At 49.9% G+C, this 26,414-nt stretch overlaps 1 protein-coding gene across 2 annotated transcripts; it reads left to right on the top strand.

The window, feature by feature from the left end:
- Positions 1-26,414, top strand: ARHGAP1 (Rho GTPase activating protein 1). 2 transcript variants are annotated; one of them, XM_080395774.1, is made up of 14 exons: positions 36-109; positions 2,063-2,194; positions 4,899-5,070; positions 5,849-5,941; positions 16,593-16,680; positions 16,925-17,056; positions 17,556-17,642; positions 18,247-18,345; positions 19,088-19,195; positions 20,411-20,487; positions 20,882-20,959; positions 21,508-21,636; positions 21,798-21,901; positions 22,590-26,414. In XM_080395774.1, the coding sequence occupies exons 3-14, from the start codon at positions 4,932-4,934 to the stop codon at positions 22,767-22,769; spliced, it is 1,314 nt and encodes a 437-aa protein (XP_080251900.1). In that variant the 5' UTR covers positions 36-109; positions 2,063-2,194; positions 4,899-4,931; the 3' UTR covers positions 22,770-26,414. The 2 variants fall into 2 exon arrangements, with proteins under 2 accessions (XP_080251899.1, XP_080251900.1); XM_080395773.1 differs by lacking the exon at positions 2,063-2,194 and having other exon boundaries at positions 1-109.

Here is a 26,414-nt window from a genome sequence, read left to right as displayed (position 1 = left end):
CCTGGTGGGGGGGGCGGGGCTCCCTGGCGGCGGGCCGCGCTTCCGGCGGCGGCGGGCTGACAGGCGGGCGGCGGCGGGGGCACGGCGGGCTGGCCTTGGCGCGGCCGAGGTGAGGCGGGGAACGGGCTCTGCGGCGGGGCCGGGGCCGGGGCCGGGGCCGAGCGGGATGGCCGGGCCGTGGGGGGCCCTGCGCAGCTGGTGCTGAGTCTCCCGCCCGGGGCGGCGGTTGTTTGTGAGGGAAGCGGGCGCGGCCGGGCCCTCGCTGGGTGCCCCGGGTGGCTGCGGGAGACCCCCGTCCCGGTTGGGCGGCGGGGAGGAGCGGGGCTCGCAGCCGGGGGGGGTTAGTCACAGTTTTGGCGCCGAGGCCCGGCCCTGGCTGCAGGTGGGCTCCGGCCGGGGGCTGCCGCCCCTCAGGGTGCCCCGGGGCTGGGAATGGCCCCCGGTGCCGTGTGCGGGGGAAACCCGGGGGTGTTTCCTCGGACAGGGGAAAGAGCCAGGCTTGGAGTCTTGTTATCCCAGCGGTGGAGTTGGCTCTGGGTTGTCACAGGGGTGAAGGGAATGGGAGAGGCGAGGAGGAGGGTGAGGAGGAGGAGGGCCACCGCCGTTCCTCGCCCGCTCCAGGACGGGTGGATGGATCCTGCCGGGTGCTGACAGCAGCCTCTGTACCGTGTGCTCAGCTCCCAAGAGGAGGCAGTGCGCCCTGTCCGTGCTCCCAGGCCCAGCACGCAGCCCCCTGCGAGGAGGTTCCTTGCAGCTGAGGTGGATGTGCAGCGGCGGCCTTCCGCAAAGGGGTTGAGATGCCTGGGGAAGGAAGGCTGCTGGCTTAAAAAGCTGTTACAATAATGAAGGACCCAAGAGTTTCCCTGAGGAATAGCATGTCCAGCCTGAGTTAGTCGGTCGTGAGCCAGACAAAGCCACCTGGCTCTTGACCTTTCTGCTGTTTCAGGGTAGCACAGGGGTGGTGATGCTCTTGGTGCACAGGAAGACTTGGGCTGGACTCTCAGTGAGTCTCAGTCCTGCAGCTCATTCACGCCACTGGGTTCGTAAAAGGTTGGCTGCTGAGGAGCCGCTTGGTTTTCAGAGGGTTTTTTGCAACGTGCTTGATATTAAGACTCTGGCGAAGTGCAGGGACTTGATGGATATATACAGAAAAATGGTCATTTGTGCAAATGAAACAAAACTGGGAGGAGGTGCGGATGGCAGCGGCGTCAGTAAGATAACACAGGGCTTCCTTTCGGTCTGAGCATTGCTTGTTAATTAGAAAGGGAAGGAGGCCACTTGTCTTTTGTAATTCTTTATTGCATATAAGAACGTGTATTATATTGTCCAGGGCATGGTAATACATGCATGGACATATCTTGATGTGTAGATTTACTTCTGAATTAATAGTATATCTGGAAGAAAAGCAGAAGGCAACTGCTGAGCAGGTGCGGCTTAGAAATAAGCGACGGAAAGTAGTGAAACTGTAATTGTGGAAAAAAACCAGTCTGCGTGAACAGCACCTACTGAGACTTCATAGATAGAAGTGAACTGTCTTCCCTGGGTAAATTCTGGTGGTATCTTGTATAAGGAATCTCCAACTCAGAATCTGTGTGAGAATTGTGTTTTAAAGGGCTGTGGTTTCTTTCCTTCAGCAGAACGTGCTGTTCTCCGGCACATCTCTCTGTTACTAAGAAAGTTAATTTTTATTAGACAGCAGGCATTCAGGTCAACCAGCATAGGTGCAGAAAACATACTGAAGTGCTTGGGAAAATGGAAACAGTTGGGCCTTTAGAGCCTGGCAGTAAGTCAGTGCTTCTGATGTCGAGTGTGATTCTTTAAATGCTTGACTAGGCTTTTTACTTTTTTAACCTAGGTATGTCATTTTCCTCACCTTCTGATTGGCTATACAGGGTGTACCGCTTGCATCTTGTCATGACGTTTATCTAAAACAAGTGGGGTTCTTAAATTGTGTTAAATCTGGTGACATGCTGGTTTTTTGACAACTGTTTCACCCCGTGGATACAGGTGGACATTCTGTTCAGTGGCAGTCCTGCTTACAGGTTTGTTTTTGAGTACACAGGGAGAAATCTCATGAAGCTGCGCTGTTGGGAAGCAAAATATATACCCTGGTACTAAGATCTGCAAGTGGTTTCTTATACCCTAACTCCAGGTGTCTCCTTCTCCGTGCCTGCTAGTTCCCAGGCATTTAGAGGTTTGTATTTCTGAACTGTTCTAGGGTTACCTGATGTGAGACCCTGCACGTTTGTCTTTTGCGCTGTGGGGAAAGGGCTGGGAAAAATTCTGCAAAAGACCTTCTGTGGCTCTCTGGGAGCTACAGTCTGGTTCACAAGAAGGATCTGAAATCTAAGAGGTCTTCTGCTCTGGATCCTCCTTCCATTAACATTTCTGCTGTGGCTGTGAAAGCATGTAGAGCTATCTGGGGAGTCTGGTCTGCCTTTCCAAGGTGTAGGGCAGGTTTTAGCAAGAGCGCTATCCACTGGGCTCTTTCTCTAGCATGGAACTGTAAGGATCTGTAAGGATCCCACTAACAACTTCCTTCTTCCACATGGCGTGCCACGCTAGGATTAATTTTAAACCTAATGGGAAATCCCCCCAGTGCTGTCTAATAACCAGCTCTTCTGCCTCCGATCAAGCGCTGCAAGTTGACTGTGAAGCCAAGTCGTGATCTGTGTAGGGGATGCTTAGTGTCTTGCTGGCCCTGCAGCACTACCATCGCTCGGCTGTGGGAGGGTTTGGATTTAGTCCCCAAGCTCTCCAGGACCTTGCTTTGGGGATGCTGTTGCTACTGGGCATCCCCAAGAATCTCACATGAAAGGCACCTCGGTGGATGGTAGCAGTTGAATGTAGATCCTCTCTCCCCACCAGGGCCGGGAAGTCCCTGGGAGCTGGGGGTACTGAGGGGCTGCACTGGGGGGACGTAGATGCTTCCTTAGCATGGAGTGCTGGGTTGTGGGGCTGCTGAGCTGCAGTGGGGAATGCTTTAAGTGTACTGAGTCATAAGAAGAGTTGGTGCCTGGTGTTACCATAGAAATCGGATCAGCTGCTAGGGGTGGGGAGTCCTTGTCCCTTGGCTCTGCTGCTGCATGCTTCCAGCATAAGCTCACGGTGCAAGGGAACCTGGTTTCTTGCTTCTCGTCCCTTTGAGATTGGAGGTGGTCAGACAGCTCTCGCAGTCCTCACCGGAGGGCAGGGTCTCTGCTTGGCTGCAGTGGTGAGACCCTATATGTTTGCCATGCTGTCTTGGTGATCCGCTGCCCATGTCTGTCTTGCTCTTTCATATTTCAGGAAACTTATTTCATTTGCTTAGCAATAGCTCGCAGCCCCTGGGGAGCCCCAGAGAGGTTCAAACTGGTTGTAAACTGGTGAGTAGTAGATAAGGGAGGGCAGGAAGTAACAAGCATGGAGTGATCCAGAGGGAGGGGAAAACTGAAGATCCAGTTTCCTGTATCTCAAAATGCATCACCAAGCTTGGTCACGAGTGTTGCCCTGAGCTTGGACGTGATGCTGTCCAGTGCTCAGTCTCTCACAGGTTTTGTCCTCTGTGCTCATATCCGAGCAACTGTTTCATCGGCTTCTCTGGATAAATATACACAATCAGGCTCTAGGGATGGAAGATGCAAAACGGCATTGCTCCCCTCCATTCTGTTAAAGGAAATAGCTTTACTATGAATATAATCGTATGACGCAAAGGTGTTGTGCCTCCTCAGATCGTCTTTGAACTCTGCTCTCCTCGTAATGTGAAACAAGCACAAGCCTGTCTGAGAAACAGCGTTACAGAGTCTTGCTGATGCAAGGTGTCATTTTGTTTTGCTACAGTTCCTCTTGGCTTGCTGCCTGTTGGCTGCTGAATTACTGTCCGTGTGGTCTGTGTGAGCGATCCAGATCTACATACTCGTCTTTTCCAGCGTTTCCTTGCTTACTTTCAGGACGCTGACTTTAGAGGATAACAGCTATTTCCTAGGGGTTGTCCCTAAGAATTGGTACCCTTAAGAGGTGCTGTGTGCTGTGTTAGCTCAGTCCTGGGTTTGACACATCTTCTGCTCCAGGTGAGAGGGAGAAGTATTTGCAAGCAGCAGCAAGCACACTGAGCTGTCTGTATCCTGGACCCTCTTAATTCCATGGTCTCCTCACTATTATGGCATGCTTGGTGAAAAATACTCATTCTAGCAATATGGCTTTAAATTAAAGAGGTGATTACTTGCTGCTTGCTGTCGTGTAGGAGAAGGGAATTGCTGGGTGATGCTGAAAGGAGATGAGGTTGTATGTGCATTGTTCCTCCCTGTTTTACTAGCTCAGCCTATGAAATCCTGTTTTAAGAAGCTGTTCATTTCTGCGTTCAGATCCCAGCACAGTGAAGCACCCACTTCAGCGCTGTTGAGAGCTCTGGCCCTCCCTTATGGAGGGGGGGGTGCGGGGTGGGGGGAGAAGGGGGGGTGATTCCTGGGAAAGCTTCCAGCACTGGGCCAACTGTGGAAACAGCTGGGCTTTGTGCCAGCCCTTCGGAGGGAGGGGGAAGCTCAGAGCTGGTACAGTGAGTGTATCAGGCAGGGGCTGGCATAGCCTGTCGCCTTCCTCAGCGTCTTGCTGCTGCTCCTGTTTTGGGAGAGAAACTGCTCTGTACAGAGCTGTGGTCAAGCAGAGACTCACTGAGAGGGTTGGTACAGGCTCCTGATGGCCTTCTGATAGCACTTGGCACAAAAGAATCTGGCATATGTTGGTGCTTCTGGCTCGGAGGAGGAGTTGGCTGTGTTAAGGGGCGGGGGGAGGAAGTATCTCTGGATAAGTATAGATAAGGTAGGATTTGGGGAAAATCAGTGAGGAGAGAAAGAGCCGCTATGGGGAGGTAAACTTGGGATCTCTGTCTCACCTAGCAATCTCTGCTGTCCTCATTCTAGACGCTGCAAAATAAACTGCGGTATTTGGGGACCATGGCTACAGATCCACTCTCGGAGCTTCAGGATGACCTGAACTTGGATGATACCAACCAGTCCCTCAGCCAGCTCAAACTGGCCTCCATAGATGATAAGAGCTGGCCAGCAGATGAAGCCCCTGCTTTTCCTAGATCAGGTAAGTATCCTGCCTGTTTGGGGTCTGGGTTTTGGCCAAAAAGGGATTGTTTGACCTGCAGCGTTGTGGTCATATCTACATATACAGAGAGCCCTAGCTCCATTTGAAAGCTCCCTAGACACATTAATCTTGCACCACACCCAAGCGAATTAGCCCTGTGTTTGAACAGCACTAAAAAGCTCAGAGCCAGCTGATGTAAATATGCTCTTCTCAGTCCTGTAGCTGGCTGCACTTCGGTGCTGATGGTACAGACACGCTCGGAGTCCTTGAGTGTCCTCCATTATGGTCTGTTGCAGGATAGTTTGGCCTTTCTGAGTGGTAGGGTCTGGAACTTCCATGTGGGAGGTGGGGTTGGAGATCTGAGTTGTTGCTCTGAAATCCTGTGCTATGGACTGCTGCCCAAAGAGGTCATGGAAATTTGCTAAAGGGCATATGGGGCGGGCAGCCATCATGAGACGATGTTAAGATTCTCCTGCTCTAGCAAGCCATGGTGATGCCCTTGGCGCTTGGGTTTTGTCTTTGTGAATGAATGTCTGAACAGACATTTTCAAGAGGGTGTACGGTCTGAGGGACACATACAGACCTCATGGGATTGGTGGGTCTCTTCTGAAGTCATTGCTGCTCTTACCCACTCAGAATTTCTGAGGTGAACAGATGCTTACATCAGTCCCGCCCACGCTGAAGAGCCATTTTTTCTCATCCCTCTCTCTCCATTGTACCCCTCACCAGGGTGCTCAGATCCCTTCTTCTGAGTGCTTGTTCTTTGTGTTTTGCGCAGAGGACTCCAAAGGCTCCCCTGAGCCCGTCACTCACCTGCAGTGGGACGATCCCTACTATGATATCGCCAGGCACCACATTGTGGAAGTAGCAGGTAGTGGTCTTTCTGTTTTCTTCTTTAATGTCTTTGCAGCTGGACTGAGGAAGGGTCTTTCTAATGGGGTTGTGGGGGCATCTGCTATACACCAGGCCCAAGTGGCAATGGCAGCTGGCATCGTAAAGAGAAGGAGCACCAGACTTCTTGAATGTTTGCGATATGTGTAATTTTCCGTTGATCTCCGTTAAACTTGCATTCCTTCTGGGCTCTTACTGTCTTGATTATGTTATTAGTGGGACTTGGTTGCTTTTGCTGAATTTTTTTAGGTGGGGCTCTTGACTATATCCTGAGCACAAGATGTGGGTTTTGCATGATAATGCCATGGAATTACGTAGTTTTGCAGTAGAGCTGCAAGGTCCTCAGCTGACTGAATAATCCACGGTGGGTCCGGCAGCAATCTCGTATGGGAAAGACCAGAGCTTGCCATCCTGTCCAGAAACAGCATTTACAGAAATCTGAAATAGGGGCAATAGGCCCATGTCCCACTGCAAGGAAAGACCTGATCATTCAGGGTTACCAGCATTTGGATTTTCCCTGTGTGGTTGTCTTACCCAAATTATTTTAATTACACTAACCCTTAGTGATTTACTGCTGGGACCTCCTTAAGAAAGAGCTTTGGGGGTGTTTTTTAAGTTGCTGTGGTAAGCCTGAGGGAAGGGTGATTCCAGTGTACCCCGCTTTCCTTGTTGAAAAAAAGAGCGCCTCTTCAACCTGTTTTGACTTGATACACACTTCCTCCTTGATAATCTCTATAGCCACCTCCTACCCCTCCTACTGCCATTTCTCTGTACCTTGGTCCCTGCCCCACATACGAATTTGCAGTGAAGCAGAGGCACAAGCTGGAAAGCTCCTGATTCGGGGTTGTTCTGCAGTAGGGTTTGACCACGGAGGGAAGAATCTCAGGCACTTTCCTTGGTAAGCGTTGTCCTGACATCATTCTTTTCTGGGGTGTCTTCTAGAATGAGCTTGCTTTCTCCTGACCTCTCATCTTAGGTCTTTTTGGGAGCTAAATGATAATGGCAAACTCGAAGCTTTGTTGTCCTTTGCCTCCTGTGTGTCTCTGGCTGCTCAGGTTGACAGGCCAGGTGTTTTTAGCATTTGGGTCATTATGCCTCGTCCATCGCCACAAGTGCTTTCATTTGCAAATGTGTTACTAACCTTCTTTTCCATGGGGCTGGAATTTCAGAACTGGCGTTTGTAGAGGTCTACACCCTGGTCTCTGCTACTGCTGAAACTGGGAGGGGACAGATGTTTGGACTCCACTGTTTCAGAGATAATAGCTAGAATATTTGGAATGTGAATGGCAGAGGTAAATGTGTTTCTGGACTCTGGGAGCTGGCGAGTTAAGTGATCCTGTTGTTCACTTCAGACAAAGCTTCAGACAAGGTCCTTAGAAGAGAGCTTAGATCAGAGACGTTGATAAGGCTGGAATGTCAGCCCAAACCGAGGACAGACTTTGTGCCCTGCCTCCTGCCTCAAGCACCAGTCTTCCTGCGGGATTTCTGTTCCGAGGTAACATGACCCTTCTTTTCAGAGCTCCCTGTATGGAGTATCACTCCAGTGGAGGTGTGGCTCGGTGGGTGGAATGCAGCCATTTGACACGTTGACTGGGATAACAAATGAAGAATTCTCTAACTTCCTGAAAGGATTTCGGGGGGTGTGATGGCTGACTGGGAGGCTGCCTGCATTCTGAAAGAGATCTCTGCCCCGTCGGGGTTTAAATTTGTGTTTCTACTGAGCTCTCTGTCCCTATCGTGTCTCTATGGTGCAGAAGTAGCACGAGAAGCTTCTGTCGTTGGCTGCTTCTGACCAGTTTTCCCCACTAACTGGTTTAACTGAAGGCACGTGATGGTCCCAGACACAGAACTGGTGTGATGCCTTTCTTGGCGTTGGAAGACCTAGTAGCACAGCTCGGATAGTGGATTTGCTGCCCCGTAGTTGTGAGACTCGCTGGTCTCTCGTCTCCTGGAAGCAGGATTTATGAAATTGATCGAAGGGGCCCAAGTTGGTGGTCAGGGTTCTGGAGTGAAGCTGCTTGTTCAGTTTTCTTCAATAATTCTATCAATAATTCAGGTCAATTATTAATAACACTAATTGTTTGGAGAATCAGGCAGGGTAATGTTCTCTGGGTTGTTGTTGGGAGGCAAACAATCTGGGAAAATCCGGGAAAATCTTATTAGAAGTAGCCTAGAGAATCAAAATCTCATTGGAGGATTAATATGAAACTGTTTGGATCTGGCTCTACTGACAAGTTGTGCTTGTCAGCACCTTCAGGTGCAATGAACGCTTGCCATGGTGAGCCTGAAACTAAATAGCTCCATGCTGCTTCTCTTGTAAATATTACCAAATGGCAGCAGATCGAGGGTGGTTTTATCCATTTTGCTGATTTATGAGCTTTCTGTTCCCTGTCCTTCCCTGTTCTGCACTTCAGAGCAGAAAGCATATGGCTAACTCTGTTCCTGCCTTCCCTGAAATATATTCTGAGGAGATGATGCTATTTTGAGACAGGAGCAGAAGGCTGGTTCTCATCCTCGGGCTGAACTCCGCGATCCCAGGGTTATCCTGTGTGGTCAGAAAAGTAATTGCTTCTTACAAGATGGGTGTACGGTGTTAATAACTTACTAAAAGCCCAGTTTTGATGACAAAAAGCGCACTCATTTTCTAACTGACCTTAATTTTCATTTAGTTCAAGGCATGCTGGATTTGAATATCCTGGCTGTCTGGCCTAAAGATGGAAAAAAAATGTTGAAAACCATTCTGCAGAATTTGGTAGATAAATAAGGAGTTTGCATTTGTTTTTCACTTAAAAATAGTGCAGCAGTCTCACGGAAACTTTCCTTTGTGCCTTATGGTCCTGTCTCTTCTGGGGACTGGGGTCTCCCTGGAAGAAACTGTCTGTGGGGAAGGAGCAGGCACGTCATTGCTGATGGCAGCAAAAGGCATCCAGGCCACAGTTCTGAGAGAGTACTATGGCATTGTTATGAATCACAATATTTTAGTTTTGGGAAGCCTCTTGGTTTGAGATTCAATGCTTTTCTGAAGGAAAGAGTGATACACTGCCTGTCCTTTCAGACCTGCCTTCAAGTGTGTGTTTCTGGAGTGTTTTACGCAGGCTCTGGAGAGGTCTCCGCGTGCTTGTGCTTGTCTTGGCTCAGAGTTCCTTTTTTTTTTTTTTTTTTTTTTTTTGTGAGCATTGTAGCAGAGAAATTAATCTTCACACGTGGCTAGAAGCTGGAGCAGAGGCAGCTCGATTTCACTGCACAAACCACTTCTGCAAAATGTGGGTTTTTTCCTTCCTCACATCACAGCGTTCGGAGGAGGCATAGGCTTCTGGTTGAAGGCTGTTGAGGAGCTATCCCAGATTTCTGTTATGTTTAAGCGTTTCTGTATCCTCCTACTAATTCTTATATGGCAAAGGTGCTGCTTCCATCTCCTTGGGGGCTGAGGCAGTCTAGTATGTGACATAATCTTGGCCTTGACTTTCAACAGAGGTTGAATTGCAAGAATATGGCAGATTAGTTAATAACAGTCTAAAGGAGGGTTCCAGAGATGGCAGCTCCTACTGGAAACCTGGGGCTGTGTGGGAAGAGCAGGGCTCTTGACGACTCTCTGCCAGTGTTCCTTCCCCATTCTTCTGCCCAGTCCGAAATAGTGGTCTTACCTTTATGATCCATATGCAAACTTATGGCTGTGAGGTGCATCAGCATTCCCATTTAACACAATAACTGACTTTCTTCCTTTTGGGATAAGAAAACTGGGGCTTAACGTGTGGTAGATGTATGAATTTTCCCCTGCTGTTGAGGCTAGAGGTTGGCATAGCAGGTGTCAGGAGAGTGGCCATCACTATTTACTTCAGCTCTGTGGTCTCTGCTCAGTGACTTCAAAGCTTTGCTGAAACTCAGAGTGTGTTTCTGCTAGTTTTTGTGGGAAATCTGCTGCCTCACACCATAAATTGGAAGTCTCAGGGCTGCCCTTGCAGAGAAGGCGTGATGCTATTGTGTGTAAGACCTGTGACTGAAGTGGGAAAGCAAGGTGAAGAGCTGGGGGCGTACCTTCTTGCATGTTACTAGAATGAAGCTGCAGTTTCAATAGTGAATTTTTTTCGTGGTGAATCTGGTACCAAACCTACCTGAAAAGCGTTGTGGCTGGCCGTTGGCTGCAGGTGCCGAAGCTGGAACTAGTGCTGATGATTTGCTGTTGCCCTGTTGGTGATTAACATGGGAGGGGGGGGTGCGGGGGGAAATCAGTCTTGGGGTACCAGTAGCTGTTGTATCCCTAAGCAGGCAAAGGCAGAAGTTGCAGACTGAACTTGTGTTGAGAGTATATTAATGCAGTGTGGGTTTTGTCTTTGGTGGCGAATGGGCTCAGCAAGGTCCTTTGCTAACAAGGGTCCTTTTCCCTTCCAGTACGGTCCATTTTTATTGGCTCCATTAATACAGAGTGCCTGTATTTCTGCTGCTTTTGGATGTAGTTTCTGGCTTTGACATTCTTTTTTTTTCTTTTTCTTTTTTAACGGTATTTGTATGATATAGAATGATGAACGAGTTCTGTAGAATTGGGCCCAACCAAAGCAAGCCCAGCCTGTGCACCATGTTTTGACATGCAGTATCAAGGGAATGGAGAGTTTCCAAAGGATTCTACATTTCTAAGGGAGATCAAGGGAATGGGTTTCTTTCCAGAGCCCTGCTCTGTGCAGGCTCCTGTCTTGATATGTCTTGTATGTAGCTGTAAGAGTGATGGAAAGGGGCTTAGCTTGGTAATAAATGCCTTTGTAGACCCCTCTGAGCACAGAGACACCTTTTTTCTAATTAGTAGTTGATTTTTTTAAATTTTATTTAGAATCTACTTAACTTTTTTTTTTTCTTTTAAAGCTATGGGTGTGTTGAAGATCTAAATTGCCCCTGTCTTCAGCTTATTAGTGAAATTTAGCTTCTGGCTAAACAGTCTTTTGGATATATTATTTATACAGCATGATGCCATTCTCTATATGCTTCTGAACTTGTTCAGAGGACCTTGACATTCAGAATTGTGTTTAACCCTTTTAAAAGTGAAGTGTAACAATAAGCGCCAGAAATTTGACTGTGATTATACAGAATTAGTTGCAAATCAAAGAAAGATTTGGAAACCCTGGGTTGCTGTTACTGCCTCTGATTGTTAGATAAGGTTGCTTTAGACAGGAGCATGGGGGAAAGCTGAAATGGAAGGAGCTTGACTGCTGCAAGAGGGCGACTAAACGCATCCCAGTGGCAATCTGGCTAGGCTCTGAGATTTTATACTCAAGATTACTTTCTGGGAAGGGCTGCGAAGCTTGGCTTGCTATAACTTTGTTTCTGTTCCTCCAGACCAGGGTGCACTTGATGGGGCCCAACCAGGTAGGTAGATTTTTTTTTTTTTTTTTTGTGGCACTAACATGGTACTGTAGATCATGGTATTCTTTTAGCATGACCGTGGCCTGTAGCTGGACTGTCTCAGGGGAGCCCAAACTTTGCTCAGCCTTAGGCTGCACTGGCAAATCTTCAGGAGTCCAAAGGCTACACAAAATTGTCATCTGAGGGCTGCACCTCTGCCTCAGGCACAGCAGAATCATCTGAGCCAAATCTGTCATGTGGGCTTTACTTTGGGCACTTTGGGGCTCTTTGGTCTCAATGTAAATCCCGTTCCTCGTCTGTCATGGTGGTGGCCTGCTTGGACCAATTCAGTTGGAACTCAGATTTACATCCTTGTCACGTGTGTTTTGGAAATTTATCCTAGGATTGCTTCCTGTTCCTTCATATGATCCAGTGCTGCACTCACATGCTAAGCAGCTGGCACTTAAACTGGGATCTCCAGCTGAAAGCAACTGTTACCTATTTCTTCTCCATTTGGCTGCAGAGATGTTGTGTTTTGGTGACTTGTTCCTCGTTCTAGCCTGAAGCTGTGCTAGACTGCTCAGTGCTTGCTGAGCATTTGTTAATACTCTCTGGACTTCAGTTCCAAGCCTTAAGAATTTGGCTGCCAGTGCTTTCACGCTTCTCGATGTACATGAAAACTTCTTTCGGTGTGAAATTCTTTCTGCTGTTTCTGAATAGCAGGTCAAGAGCTTCACACGTTCTGTGGAAATGCTGATCCTCACTGCCTCATGACGTGGGCTCTTCTCCCTGATTTGCCATGCTCTCAGGCATCCTCCCGTATTATGTTCTTTAATCTGACCCTGTAGTATTTTTTGTGTCAGTTAGAGCTGTAGTCACTTGGTAAGGCTTTATGCTTCTGGCAGCGTTTGGATATTGGGAATGTCTAGGTGGAAGATGTCATGTATTAAAATACTTCTACTTTAAGCTCCTTACCTTCTTTTCCTGGGGGACTAAATCCATTTTGGAGTTCAACAGGCAGCTAAAATCTATGATACTTAAACACTACCCAGCTGTATCATAAGCTTGGCTGGAAATTACATTAGAGAATTTTTTTTTACTGACCGTGGCCCTGATAACATCCTAAGATTTATGAAACTTGTGTAGTAATGTCACAAAATTATGTAGTGGTGGCCTCTGCTTGACCTTGAATTCTGTTAACTTTGCTGTTTACCTGTAATGTTATCTTTTGGTGGCAAGTTTTATCCATCTGCCTTCTCTCGGTATCAAAGTACCAGGATATTCTCATTTGAGTCTTTCATGGAGGTGGGCCCTCAGCCAAGGGCACCTGATGAAGGTAGGAATAAACAGGGTCCCTGGACTGCAGTTACGCTGCCGGTGAGGTGTGACAGCCTCCAATCATGGCATAAAGGCTAACGGGTATTATTTCAGAAGAAATACCTAGAAATACATACCACGATTTGCGAGTCAGACATATATTTTCTGTGTTGGCTGTATTAATAGAGTCCTGTCTAAGGACAGTACCGCTACATCGATATGAATTTCTGCTCTGATACGTTTGTATTGCTGTAGGTTTTGATCTGAAACATTAGCCTCGGTATTCAAACTTCAGCCCTTTTAGGAGTATGGTCCTGCACTGATGGTTTGGAACCACAGCAGTGACATTCCTCGCCCCTTGTCTCAGAAGTGCACTGGAAACACTGCTCTTTGTTTGAGAGGAAAAAGAGTTTGGGCCTTAAAAGCACCATAAAAATCTTCAGGAGAATTAGCATGTCCATCTGTGCTGCAAGTCAATATCTCATTAGATGAGCAGCTGTCTTGACTGGAAAGGCTTTGCATATTGGCTGCTCTTTGTTGTTAAAATATATATATATATGTCTGAATTACATCCTATAGGGAGGTAATTTAATTCCAGCATAGATTGAAAATATTTATGTATGAACTTACAAAAATATGCACATTGTTGGGGTGCTCTGTGAGTACAGATGATATATAATTGCCTCTTTGTTGGTTTGTTGTTAAGTATCAAGCCTTCCTCATCTGGGAGAGTAGGAGACAGCCTGAGAAGCTGATTACTTCATGGTCTATAGTTGTATTTCATGGAAACTCGAGCTATTTGCACTTGCAAACAGGGTGAAAACCTAGATACCTAAGATTAATATTGTGAGCAGGAAAGCAAACAGTACAAGGGATGGGGCGTCTGGGAAAGCTCAGACCCGGTAAGAATCTGGTTGGAGGCAGAGAGGCCACCTGCAGGCAGTTTCTTCCTGCAGCCGAGAATGCGTGCAATGGGCTTTAGGTTCTTCTTTATAAATTGGAACAACTGATTGTTCAGCTTTGATGCTGAATTTTGAATTTCATCGTGTCTGGAGGAACCAGACTGGTCTGATGTATGTCAGGTGGAACCAAGATTGGCAGCTGGTTGTACTGAAGGTGTCTGTGCTGACAGGCTGAGCTCGGTGTGATGAAACTGGAGTGGAACCCAGCACTCACTAATGAGCATGCTGGTTCCTGTGTAGGTCTCATGCATAAATTCATTCTGATTTGAAAGGCAAAACAGGCCACTCCTTTTTTTTTTTTTTTTTTTTTTTTTTTTTTTTTTTTAGTCATCCAGAGGACTATAGATTATCTTTCTGTACTTGGTCCTGGAAATTATCCAGGGGAAACATGCCATCTCCCCTTCGGCAGAATCATGGATTGTCCATTTTTTTCTTTACCGGCGATCCCAGACCTTTTCACCAAAGCTATATAAGGAACGAGATTCTAGACTTTGCATAGGCCCTGTCATGGTCTTTCACGTCGTTCCTGAGGAAGGTGTTTAAGCTGTGTTGTTCCTGACTTGTGACTTGTCGGAGCTGGAAATCAGCACCTAGGAGCCTGAGCTGAGTGTGTAGCCACCCACAACATCGCATGAACGTGGTGCTGTGCTGCAGTTTTTCACAAGCAAGGCCTGCTTTGATCAAGCCTGCAGTCTGCTTTTGGCCCTCAGACCATCCACTCTGGCATGAAATGCAGCTTCTCCGTTAGCTGAAGATAGCACCTATTCTGACTTCAGCACAGAGCCATGATCTGCAATCTTTCTGACTGTTCTCTTTCATCACTACAGAACTCAACAGGTTCTCAGATGCTGCCATCTTCTTACTGCTCTCTGCAGGCAAGACCCTTTTTCTTCCAGATGGAGCCATAAGAGTGGCTCAGGACCACTGGGAGGAGTCACGATATGGCATATTCCTTGCCCAGGACTTTGTAGCCTGCACCTTTGTTTTATAGACAGCTTATGTGCATTAGACCCAGCCCTAAAGCTTGTAGCAAGCTACCAAGAAACTCTGGGCTAGGCAGAGAGTGGGCTACCGTGGGATATGCAGTGTGATGTTGGTCTTGTGGCCTGGCTGTGACTGTATCTGGTTGTTCCAGATGAGCCTTGCATCACTCTCTCCTAGTCCTGCATTCTGGGTCATGCGTCCTCCCTAACTGCCCCTTACCTCCGCATGTGTATGTCAATGTGATGGCCTTTGCCCACCCGTTTCCTGGTCTGTACCTAGTGCTGCCTCAGTGTCCCTAGCTTTTGTAGAGGTTCTGGCTTGTGTGCATCAGTAAATCCTGTCTCTTGTGTCGTCTGCTGGGTGACTTGAAAATGGGACTTGCGAGGGCAAAATAGAAGTGAACTAAATAGCAAGAGAATCTGTTCTTCTGGCTGGGATGGGGCTAAAAGAGGATTAGTGGGATCCTTATGTCGTGGCTGGTGTACGTGATTTCTCTGGCTACCGTTTGCAGCACCAAGTGGTATCTGTTGCTGGCAGGCAGTGTTGCCAGAAACCTCAGGTTTGCTGTTCTGGAGTTCAGTTTTGAGATCTCGGTTGCTGCATGGCAAGTGCAACCAAGTGGTAGTTGAGGGCCAGAGCCCGTGCAAAGGTGAGAAAATGGCTGCATGCTCTGAATATTGTAAATCAGTGGGGGAAAAATAATATATTTCAGGAGGAATGATGTACGGCAGGGCTGTCCTGCGTAAGTAGCGATCCTTGCTGCTTCTCTGTGCTGTGGTCTGTGTGAGATGGTTGTGCCGTAGGGGAAGGAGGAGGGTGGTGTTCAGTATAACCTCAGTAGCCCCTTCCACTGCTCCGTGCTCCTGCTTGACAAGAAAACATGGCACTCGGGGCAGGGTGAGTAGCAAGAAAGGAAAACTTTAACCCTTCACACTAAAGGAACCATTTCATCTCCACTGGTGCAAGTCATCCTTATGGAAATGGATTGGGTGTTGTGTCTTTCCCTCAAACTCCATATGTCCAAAAGGTTTGTGACTTTGTTCTTACTTACCTAAGTCTCTCGATTCCCCTAGCATGTCTGCTAAGCTTGTCCGTGCCTATCTGCTTGGGTTTTGTTCATGGGGCCGAGATCCCTGCTGGCAGAAGTCCACTGACGTATGAAGACTTGCTTTGGGGAAAACTTGGCTCGTTGTGTGTGAAGCCTCCAGTGGTGGTTGGGAGTGTCCTCCCCGAGCTGAGGGTGCTTGATGGGTCATTTGGCTGCAGTGGGCTGGGGACCGTTCTCTGCTGGGGTTTTACCTAGAATGCTTTGTTGTGCCGTGCATTGCAGCTGCTTCCAGCTCAGCTGGAAAAATATCTCTGTGGATGGAAGGTCTGGGAAGCAGCGAACAGCTTGTTCTGCAATCCCCCTGGGGAATCCGTCTGTAGAAGAGGCTTATGGTGATGATTGCTTCTCATCTCTGGAGGATGGCTGGGACTGCCCTGGTTCTAGGAATTTCTTGGTTTCCAGGGTATGAAAAGGCTTTGTTCTGCGTGCAGGACTAAGCTTCAGGTGAAGCAAGGAACAAATGCACCAGACCACAAGCAGCCTGGACTGTGTGTAGGGTGGAAGGAGTGGTTATTTTGCCTGTAAGGGACACTTTTTTTCCCTTTGCCTTCCTGGGCACTGGTGCATCAGGAGCAGCGCCCAGAGGCAGTGTTGCAGGATTAATGCTCTGAGCACTCTGCTCTGTACTTGAGGCCTCCGTCTCTGTGCTCCGAAGCATCCTGGCTTCCAATCCTTCCTCTTCTTTCAGGGCTGGAGCATGGACTCTGTTTTCCACTCGCATTGTTGACTTGCCAGGCCCTTGGTGTTCAGGTTTCTGCTTCCATACTGGGCCCATGGTAACTGCTGGGAATCAGATTTAGCTTTGCTGGCAGCTGTGGCAATCCAGACTTCTGCCTGGAAATGGGGTTTCCCATTTTCTGTTACCCCTTGCTGCCAAGACCACCACGTAGCCCTTAGTCTTTCTGTAATCTCTGGCATTTCATCTGCAGGTGATGACAAATATGGAAGGAAAGTCATTTTGTTCAGTGCCTGCCGGATGCCCCCAAGTCATCAACTTGATCACGTGAAACTGCTGGGGTGAGTAGTGTCTTAGGAGGCTGCTGTTAACTTCCTAAGCCTGACATAATTCCCAGGTGCTGGTTTCCTGGGGCCAGATCTATCTGCAGTGGCTTCTTTAGCTGGACCTTTTCCCCCAGAGTGCTTACTTCCATTGCTGGGGATGCAAATCCTCTTCAATGGCACACGAAAATGAGTCCCAAAGGGAGGAAGAGCCTCTCCGTGGCAGGGGCATGAAGTGAGTTCAGCAGCTGTCTCTTCTCAGGTACCTGAAATTCACGTTGGACCAATACGTGGAGAGTGATTACACACTGGTGTACCTGCACCATGGCCTGACCAGTGAGAACAAGCCATCCCTGAGCTGGCTGCGGGATGCCTACAGGGAATTTGATCGCAAGTGAGTAAGGCTGCATCAAGCAAGGATCTAACATGCTGTTCTGTGGTGTATCATAAAAAGATCTTCCCCAGGTCCCCCATGTAGCTTGTTGATCATAATGTACTGTCACTTATTTCCGCTGTTAAAGCGGTGGGTTGCTTTTTAGTGCAGGCTGAATTATGGGCTGAACAGCACCTTCTGTAGTTACATCCTTTAGGCCAACGGGCAAACAGCAAAACCAGGTCCTAGTGCACGTGTGTCAGCTCCATCGTGTAATTGTTACTTCCTGGTGAGGCTGCTCACTGCTGCTTGGTGAATCTTGGAATACAGCGGAGTGTGCCCTTAGGCTGCTGAGCGGCCTGACACAGCTACAAAGCACGGTAGAGCAGAGACCGTGGGTGCTGGGGAGCGGTGAGGCTCCGTGCAAAAGGAATGGAGCACCCAAGGTGCCTTAATCTTGCAGAAAGATTGTTTCCTCTGCTTGAAGTGCAGTTCATCCTTACTTAGCTTCTCTTGGCAGGTACAAGAAGAACATCAAAGCCTTGTATATTGTGCACCCAACCATGTTCATCAAGACTCTGCTGATTCTCTTCAAGCCTCTGATCAGGTAGGAAATGCTATAGGGAACCTCACCTGCATCCTCACGTTGCAGGGGAGTAATGGGGCATTCTCAGTGGGGCACAAGATGAGCCCAGGCTTCCAAGCCTACCTGGAGTCTCTCACCCTGTGCTATCTCCTCCTGTTCCTGAGCCCAGAAACAGTCACAAGAAGTACTGCTTTGGGAACCTACAGAGTTTGCAGCTTTGTGCTGCTCCCTTTCTGTCCAGCCAAGAAGTGATGTAGGCTCTGCTAATAATGAAAAAGGAAGCGAGAGCATCAGTCCAAATTAAATTTAATTCACTGTGGTGATGCTGAAATCCTAACTCTGCAGAACAACTGAAAGCAAAACTTTCTTCAGCCTACTGCTGAACTTAGGAAGGAGAAATGCAGCGGTTTAGGATGTGCTAGGGCTTCTAATGTGACTTGGAAAGTCTTGGCATCTCCTGGTGAAATGCATGGAGCTGGAGAGCTATGTGGGCGACCTCTCTGCTGCTCAGCCATACCTGCCCCCTTGCCCCATTGGTGTCTCTTGCTGACCCCTGCTCTTCTTGCCTGTAAGGTCTGTTCTGATACTGGATTCCTCACATACCTACTTTTCTCTTGTTTTTCAGCTTTAAGTTTGGACGAAAGATTTTTTATGTGAACTTCCTTAGTGAGCTGGAGGAGTATGTGAAGCTGGAACAGTTGGGAATCCCAAGCCAAGTGCTGAAGTGAGAGTGCTGCCTATCTCCCATTTGCTTAGGGCTCTGGGAGAGGGAACTTTTCTGGGGGAATGGCAAGGGGAGGAAGAGGTTGTTCCACTCAGGCAGTGGTTTTGGAGGGAATGGTGACACATTGCCTTAAAGAGTATTGTTTCTCTCTGTGCTCCTTCCTGTATGTCCTTGGTCCCAGTGCCCAGTTCTGCCCTTGAATTAATAATCCTCCGCCAGTGCAGCACCAATCCCACCCTCTCCCACTCATGCATCAGGGGCTTTCTGCAAGGTGCTGACCTTAACACTGACCTGGAGCTCATGGTGCACATCTCCTGAGTCTGGGCACCTGCTTTGCTCCCTCTGCACAGTTCAGCTTGTTTTTTTTGGGGCTTCCCAAAGTTGCCACAATCTCTGTCCTGCCAGATTGATTCCCTGTCCCTGACACACACACATGCAACTATCTCATTACAAGCAGTGCTGTCCTGTCCTGCTGCCCATGCTGGCTGTCATCCTCAGCTACTCCAGCTTCTGATTCCAGTTAGGTATTCCTTTCTCCCTGCTTTTTTTTTTCTGGCAACGAGACATTTGTTCTTGTTGCCCCTGTGCTCCAGAGCTGCCTGTCCTATTTTTGCATAGCTGGAATCAACCATGCTAGGCTGGAGCTATTACCAGTGTATGTGCAGTGGGTCACGTGCAGTGCTGGGTTCATGCTTTTTCTGGGAGGCGGAGTGGCTTTTTACTAGTCTGTGTTTTGCCACAGATACGATGAATATCTGAGATCCCTGCAGAAACCTTCACAAGTGCCCCAGAAGCCAACACCCCCACGCCCACCGCTGCCAAACCAGCAGTTTGGAGTCTCGCTCCAGCAGTGAGTATCTATGGATTGTGTGGCTCTTGCCCTGACTGTGTTGGTACAAGGTCACTGTATGTATAACTGAACAGCAGCAAAAGTGGCTGTAAAATTTCTTGCAGTTCAGACTTCCTACGAAGCTTTAATCGTTCTTCTGAGGAACTCTGCACTCATGTCCAGTTCCTGACTGACTCTGTTTAGTCCTACCCTCTTGATTCCCTGGCTAGATTATATCTAAATTAGGATGAGATCATTTCTTCAGCTAAGGGTCACTAAAGGAGGAGTACAATAAGGGCCGTGGGGACAGCTTTATGCCACTAGAAGCTTCCTTTAAGCAAAGGAAGTCTGTAGGAGGCTGATGGAGGGGTCTTCAGGGCTGTGCTATTTTGATTGAGCGGTGCTGCAGATCTGTTTCTTAGTTTTCTTTCATATCATACATTCTATTTTAAAAGCACTTCTATTCACCCTTGTACTGATTCCCACCCCCCATTCCTGCATGGTGACACAGGCAAACACAGATGCTGGCAAGGGCTAGCGATACTGGCTAAGTGTGGAAGGTATTTTTAGCTTTGGGTGTGATTTTTGCCTCCCCGGGGAATGAGGAGGAGCCAGTACTGTGTGGCCAGACAGATGCTCTGAAGCAATCTGGAAACACATTCCCCAGCTCCAACACAACATTTCCAAATGTAAACCCCATGGTGCTGCATGGCTGAGCTCGTTAGTAGCCTGAGAGGGGTGGTGTAAGCAATCGAACGTGAGGGTGGCAGCGAACGCCTCGGCATCACTAGGTCGTTCCTGACAGGCATTGGGTTGACGTATCTTCCGTTACAGGGGTGGGGTGGGTAAACTTATTCCATATATATTTCTCTCACATGACAGCTTCTTTCTGCCCTTGTTCCTGTGGGGAAGGAAAAAGGAAGCTTAAGCCTTTTCACCTGATTCTTAACTAGCAGCTTTGAGTTCTGGGAACCCCTTTGCCTGGGCATCTACAAGCTATGATTTTTACAGAAGACAGAGAAATATTCCTGTGGTGTAGTAATGAGTTCATACTTGCTCCAGGGAATGATGTGGCATGACGGGTGAGGAGGAGAGAAGGCTGGAGTGATGGCTGAACCAGGGACTGGGATGGCAAGACCCTATGTAGTAGAGCTTGTGTGGACAACTTCGAGACTGAGGAGCTGCGTGCAGGGCAGGGAGGACCAGCCACTTCTAACCTTTTGTCTCTTCCCGCAGTCTCAGGGAGAAGAGCCCTGACCAGTCGCCTGTTCCTCTGGTGGTCAGAGACACCATTGCTCATTTGCAGGAGCATGGTAAGCGTTCAGGGGAAGCTGCAGTCCCTCTTGATTTCATGTCAGTGGCCTCTCCTCCACCCAAGTTCCCATCCAGAGTGTAGTAAGATAAAGAACAGCAGTCTACAATAAGGTGTAAAAGCCTGCACTGGGTGAGTTCGCCTCCCAGAGAAACTGTGCGGGGCTTAGGAGACCTCTTTCTTCCAGTCATCCATACTCCCACTTGTATAAGAGCAGCAAAATGGTCCTTGTGCCCTTTGCCTGGCAGTGGAAGCAGAAAGCATTGCTGTTCTCTAAAAAAGGGACTGGCTGACGTCTGTCTGGATGCCCCACAGCACGGATTTGGGGTTGGTAAGACCAGCATTTTTAGAGACTCTCACATGGCTGATCTTCTCCATCTGCTCTCACTTCACAGCTCTTGCTACAGAGGGGATTTTCCGGAGGTCAGCAAATACACAGGTTGTCAGGGAGGTTCAGCAAAAATACAACATGGGTAAGTGCCCACACTCAGCAGAGCTGCTCTCCTTACCTAACTACTGCTGTCCAGCTGGGACTCTGGTGGAGCTAGTCTGTGGTGGCTCCACTCTGCTGACAGGCCCCTGGGTGAGGCCCCATCAGGGTATGACCTCAGTTGCAAGGGAGAAGCACCTGATAATTCTGCTGTGCGGAAAGCATATTCCTTCCCACTCACGTTACCCTTGCTGCCCTTTTCCTTCCTGAAAATTTCGCTGTTTCTCAGGGTGAGATATACCATCTTAGTCTGGTTATACTGGGGGGACTGAAGGTGACCAGGAAGAAACTTGGTCATCTGTTTCATTTGATGACTTCTAAAGATGTAGTGCTGGATTCAGCAGTGCTTTGCATATGCTTTTGAGACACGTTTTTCCACTCTGCTAGATGCGGTGCTTTAGGGCCATCTTTGTGTTCTTCCTTAAAACACTGCTTCCCTAGTTCGGGGCTCTCACCACCATGTCCCATTCTTTGTCTGGAGGAGGTCCTGCTTTGGCCAGCGAGCACTCAGTCTCCGCTCTACTTTCTCAGGTGTGCCTGTAGATTTCCAGCAGTATGAAGATGTCCACCTCCCTGCTGTCATTCTCAAGACCTTCTTGAGGGAGCTACCTGAGCCCCTCCTCACTTTCGGCCTCTACAGCCATGTTGTCAGCTTCCAGAGTGAGTTGTAACAAGAGTGCACTGGCCAAGGGCAAAGATATCTTGGGGTGGGGGGGGGGTGGCATGCTTGGGATACCCTGTGCCTGCAAACAGGGCTTTCATCAGGTTGGGTGCTGGGGATTCCTCATGGACCTGCTTGTCCTGTCTCCCTTGATTTTTAGGTGTAGAGGAGGGGAATCGTGTGGATGTTGTTCGCAAAACACTCCAGACTCTGCCAGAAGAAAACTATGAAGTGCTCCGTTTACTGACAGCCTTTCTGGTGCAGGTGAGCTGCTGCAAAGGCAGGCAGGTGTTTGCTAGGTCAGGTGCCAGTGTCAGCTTTTTGCCTGTCTGCTCCCTCTTTTTTCCTTTGAGAAGAAATGAGTCTCAGGCTATGAAACCACCTTTCTTTACCTTATGCTCTGGTTATACAGAGATCAAGAACGATTGTGATGAACCAGCCTAAGCAGCTGCTTCTCACGGTGCTGAGAGGTGCAGGCGGGCGTTAAGCCTGTGTGGTCTCTACCAGGGATGCTGAACGCTCCCCAGGGCGGAGGCACAACAGCAAAATGTCTGAGTAGATCAGACTAGAACAGAGGGGTCCCAGACCCGTCCTACAGAACTTTCTGCTGCCAGGAAAGCCACTACAAGGCTATTCTAGCAAGAAGGAAAATTGTTTTGAGCAGTGATGTGGGCTGTAGAGATACTGGCTGACAGTGCTTTTGGTCCTATTGCTACGATACCGGCCTGGTGCTTAAGCCATAGCAGCAAATGGCAAGATAGCGCTCCCCCGCTCCTGCGGGAGGATGCTGCCTGTCGTGTGTGTTTCCCCAGCTGTCTTCTGGCACTGAGCCTTCGGCTCCTCTCCTCCCATTTGCCCGTGGGAGCCTGTCAGCTCTGGTTTTGTGGGGGGCAAAGGGCAGCCACTGTGCTGTTCTGTGGGATTCACAGTGGTCTCTTTCTTTGCCACATAGGTCTCTGCTCACAGTGACAGAAACAAGATGACAAACACCAACCTGGCAGTTGTGTTTGGCCCGAATCTGCTGTGGGCCAAAGACGTAGCCATCACCCTAAAAGCCATCAACCCCATCAATACCTTTACCAAGTTCCTGCTGGACCACCAGAAGGAGCTCTTTGAGGACGTGGAGGCCTGAATGCAGGCCAGCCCACACCAGCACACTGTGCCCACCTTCCCACCTTCTTTCCTACCTTGTCTTGGAGCTGTGACCAAGCTGTCTCCGGTGCAAAGGGACCATTGATACTCTGGGTGATGAGCAGAGCGAGGGCTGTGGAGATGGTGGAGAAAGGATGTAAGTAAGCGAGCAGGAGACCTGCTGCTCCAGACAGGGAGGGGAGCCGGTCTCCCAGCTGCTGCGAGGGGAGTCCTAACCCACGTACCAGCCTGTGCAGCTCCTCCGGGGCTCATCACCAGTCTGCTGCCCTATCAGATGACCTGCCTTCCTTTCTTCCTTCCCTCATATGCGGTTTTTCTGCCCTCCTGCTCTCTTCCTCTTTTTTGTTTAAGCTCCCAACCGCCCCAGCTCGCTCCCTTGCCTCAGCTGGGTTGTCTGAGCTAGGGCAGGCTTGCTGGGTTTTGTGGCAGAGATGTTCCTGCTGCCAGTGCCATCTCTCAGCACTGAGCGCACGCCCTGCCTTTCCTCAGAGGCACCTAGAGCAGGGAAGGGAGCCTGGCAGCCCTTGTGCCAGGTAGCAGCGTGTCCTGCGCTTGCGAACACCACTCCAGACCCCCTGCTTTTGGCAGGCAAGTGACGGACAGGCTCGGGGCACACGGCCTGTATTACCTGTCAGCCTCCGATGCAAGGAAGCTGAATTTAGCCCAACCTCCTCTGGGGTCGCCCACTCCAGATACTACTCGGTGTTTGCCGGGGCGTAGGAGATGAGGCGCCTCCCACAGTTACCCCGCTCAGGCGTTTGTCCCTCCAGCAGCATTTTCAGCCTGGCTGGAAAGGTTCGTGCCAGACCTGGCTGTGCGGGAAGGGGGCTGGCGGGGGGCCCTTTGACAGCTGGGGAGCCTGAATGGCGGGGGGCAGGTGCCCAGGTGGCACTGAACTGCTGAACACTATGAGCATCGCTGCCTTGCCCTGTGGCAGCAGCACTCCTCCGTCGGGCATGTGCGTCTGTGCCAACGGGCACGGGCCACCTTGCCTGGTCGTCTTTTTGAGCAGAACTTTCCCTGGCACAGTGTAACCGAGAGCTTGGCCTTGAGGGGCGGTCTGGGGACTGCGGCTAACCCTCACCCTGGAGCGCACCAGGCCTGGATTAGGAATTTCTGCCCAGGTGCTGGGCATTCGTGTGCCAAAGCTGTGAGGGCACAGCTATTCCATGCTAAGGGCCTTCGCCCCATCTCCGCCTCAGTTCATGCCTGCCGTGCTACCGTGGCAGCCTGCTCAGAGGCACCCTGTGTGCCCTGGGCACAGCTGGAGCGGTCAGGTTGTCCTCGGGGCGGGTCTGGCACCTGCCCAAAGAGCTGCGATACTGTTAGGGCACCCCTGTTGGTTTGGAGTTGCAGCATTCCCGCTGAGATCCCTCTCTTGAGCCTGGGCCGGTAGGGTGTTAGCAGGGAGCTTCTAGCCTTACTTCACTGGTGTGTGTTCCATCTCTGTGACTTGTACCCCGCATGCCTGGGTCGGTCCCCCCCCCGCTGCAACTGGCGACGGGGACAAATCTTTTGGACCAAGCAGAACAGATTTTTAAAAAGCTTCTGGATGTTAAATAGAATTTGCTTTTTTATAATATTTTAGCCTGCCTTGAAACACTGACCGAAGGTCGGTGCCCCAGTTGTAAACAAAATAAGTGACATCTGCTGCAGGAATTATGGAAATGGCTCTTCTCTGCTAAGCCTTGGAATGGGGATGGGCGTGAATATAGGCAGCTCTGCGGGCAGCACAGGTCCAGCCAGCTGGCTCAGAGGAGGCACACCAACACGTGGGTGGGAACAGTCAGCGAGAAACTGAGCATTGCTAAGGCTGGAGCAAGAGATGTTTTAGAAGAGGGCTGGGTCTGGTCCTTGCTGGCTACCGGGGGACTTTGCCCTACAAAGGCTATAGGGCTGCTTAGTCCCCCTCTGCCAGGAGCAGGAGTCTTACCTGTCCGGCCAGGATGTGAATTGTTGCAGCCTGAACAACTGGCAGCGGTAACCACATCAATGTTTTGGAGGCAGAGAGATGCTCAGCTCCTGATTCACCTGTGCTCCCTGCTCGGGTAGGTTAGAAGGGCCGATGTGCTATGGAGGAGTAAGCTGGGATGGACCGTGTGGAGAGAGGCGTACCTGCCCCGGTGTTTGTTTCAAGAGGCAAGGCTTCCCGGACAGCCTGGGAGGAGCGTGGAGGCTGAGGGAGCCCAGCGCAGCCCCTCTCCCTGCAGCCACCCGGCTCTGCGAGGGCTTCAGTACGGGGGAGACGGTGCGCTGACTGTGTCTGCAGCTGACCCTGGCTTCGCTTATATTCCCCCCCCGAGGAAAGGCAAAGCCAGCTCACTTCTCCTGGGACAAACGAGCCCAAGGTCGGCAGCTTGGAACGGGAAGTGCCTGTGTGCCGGGGCACGAGGCCTTGGCCCTGTGTGCAGCCCTGGCTCCCCAGGGAGGGTGGCACGTTCCAGCCCTGCAGAGCAGCAAGGACCATTCCCTGCCCGGGAGAGATGGGAGCAGGGCTGGTGTAGCTTGGCCCCTCTCTGGAGGGACAGCAGGGATTGCTGCAAGTGCCCGTCCTCTTCTGGCTATAGTTTGTTTGGTGGGTGCTCTTTTTTTTTTGTTGTTGTTGTTGTTTTTGTTTGGTTTTTGTAGTGAATTCTTGAAATAATGTTTCCTTTTTTAGCAAAAATGGAGACTGGTGCATCCCCTGCAGGCAGGGATAAAAGCCTGCTCCAGTTCAGTGCCTGCAGGGAGCAGATTTGGAGGGTGTTCAGGAACCTGCTACTGCTCATGGTGGGAAAGTGCTCGCAAATCCTGGAAGGGACCCAGTGTAAATATCCCCTTTCCTCTGTGGCTCCTCATGCTGGAGCTGCCGGGGGCCCTGGAGCAGGCACAGTAACCAGGGTTGCTTTTGCTTCTGCAGTCTGCTCTCCAGAATGCCTTGTATTAAACTCTCCCTCCTGCGACTTGAGCAAGCGGCCTGGGCCTGCCTGCAGCCTGCGCTGGCTCAGTGGCCACTGGTGCCTGCGGCCGCCGAGCCCCAGGGCTACATTCCCTCCTGGCCTGGTCAGCCCGTCACGCAGGGCGCTGGCCGGGCTGGGTTTCTCCGGCTGCGGGCAGTGTCTGGTAACGTGCTGGTCGTTGGTTTTCTCCTTGCTGTAGAGCTGCCCAAGGGTCTCTTCCCTGGCTCATCCTCCGGGTTAGCTGTTAGCCGTCTCTCCCTAGGGGGGTACTTGTTCCACTTCAACCCTCCGCTTCTTAGCCCCTAGCCCATTCCCTCTGCTGAGCCTCCTGCCATCTTCGCGGCCTCTGATCGCTCCCCAGCCCGAGCTGTGTGCAGACACTGGAGCTCTCTGGCGCAGGGGCAGCAGGGGCTGGCTGGCTGCCTTGTGGCAGTGTTCGCTGATTCCAGAGAGAGCTGAGGGGGCCAGGTTGGTCCCCGTTTCCTCTCATGCACAGGGGCTCCTGTGCAAAATTTTTGGCTTTGCTTTTGTTGCTGGTGTTCCCTGCCTTCTTTTATGTTGATGTTCATCAGGTGCAGGCCTGAGGTTTTCACGGTTCACACTGTTTATTTTCTTCTGATCTGCACCAATCTTATATTTCATGGTTTGCACTTTTGTATTTCAATAAAAATCAAGATGTAATCCCA

Source organism: Falco punctatus, assembly GCF_963210335.1.
Source record: "Falco punctatus genome assembly, chromosome: 7".
Taxonomy (NCBI): Eukaryota; Metazoa; Chordata; class Aves; order Falconiformes; family Falconidae; genus Falco; species Falco punctatus.
The sequence above is the reverse complement of the archived record's forward strand: the minus strand, read 5'-3'. Positions and strand labels throughout refer to the sequence as shown.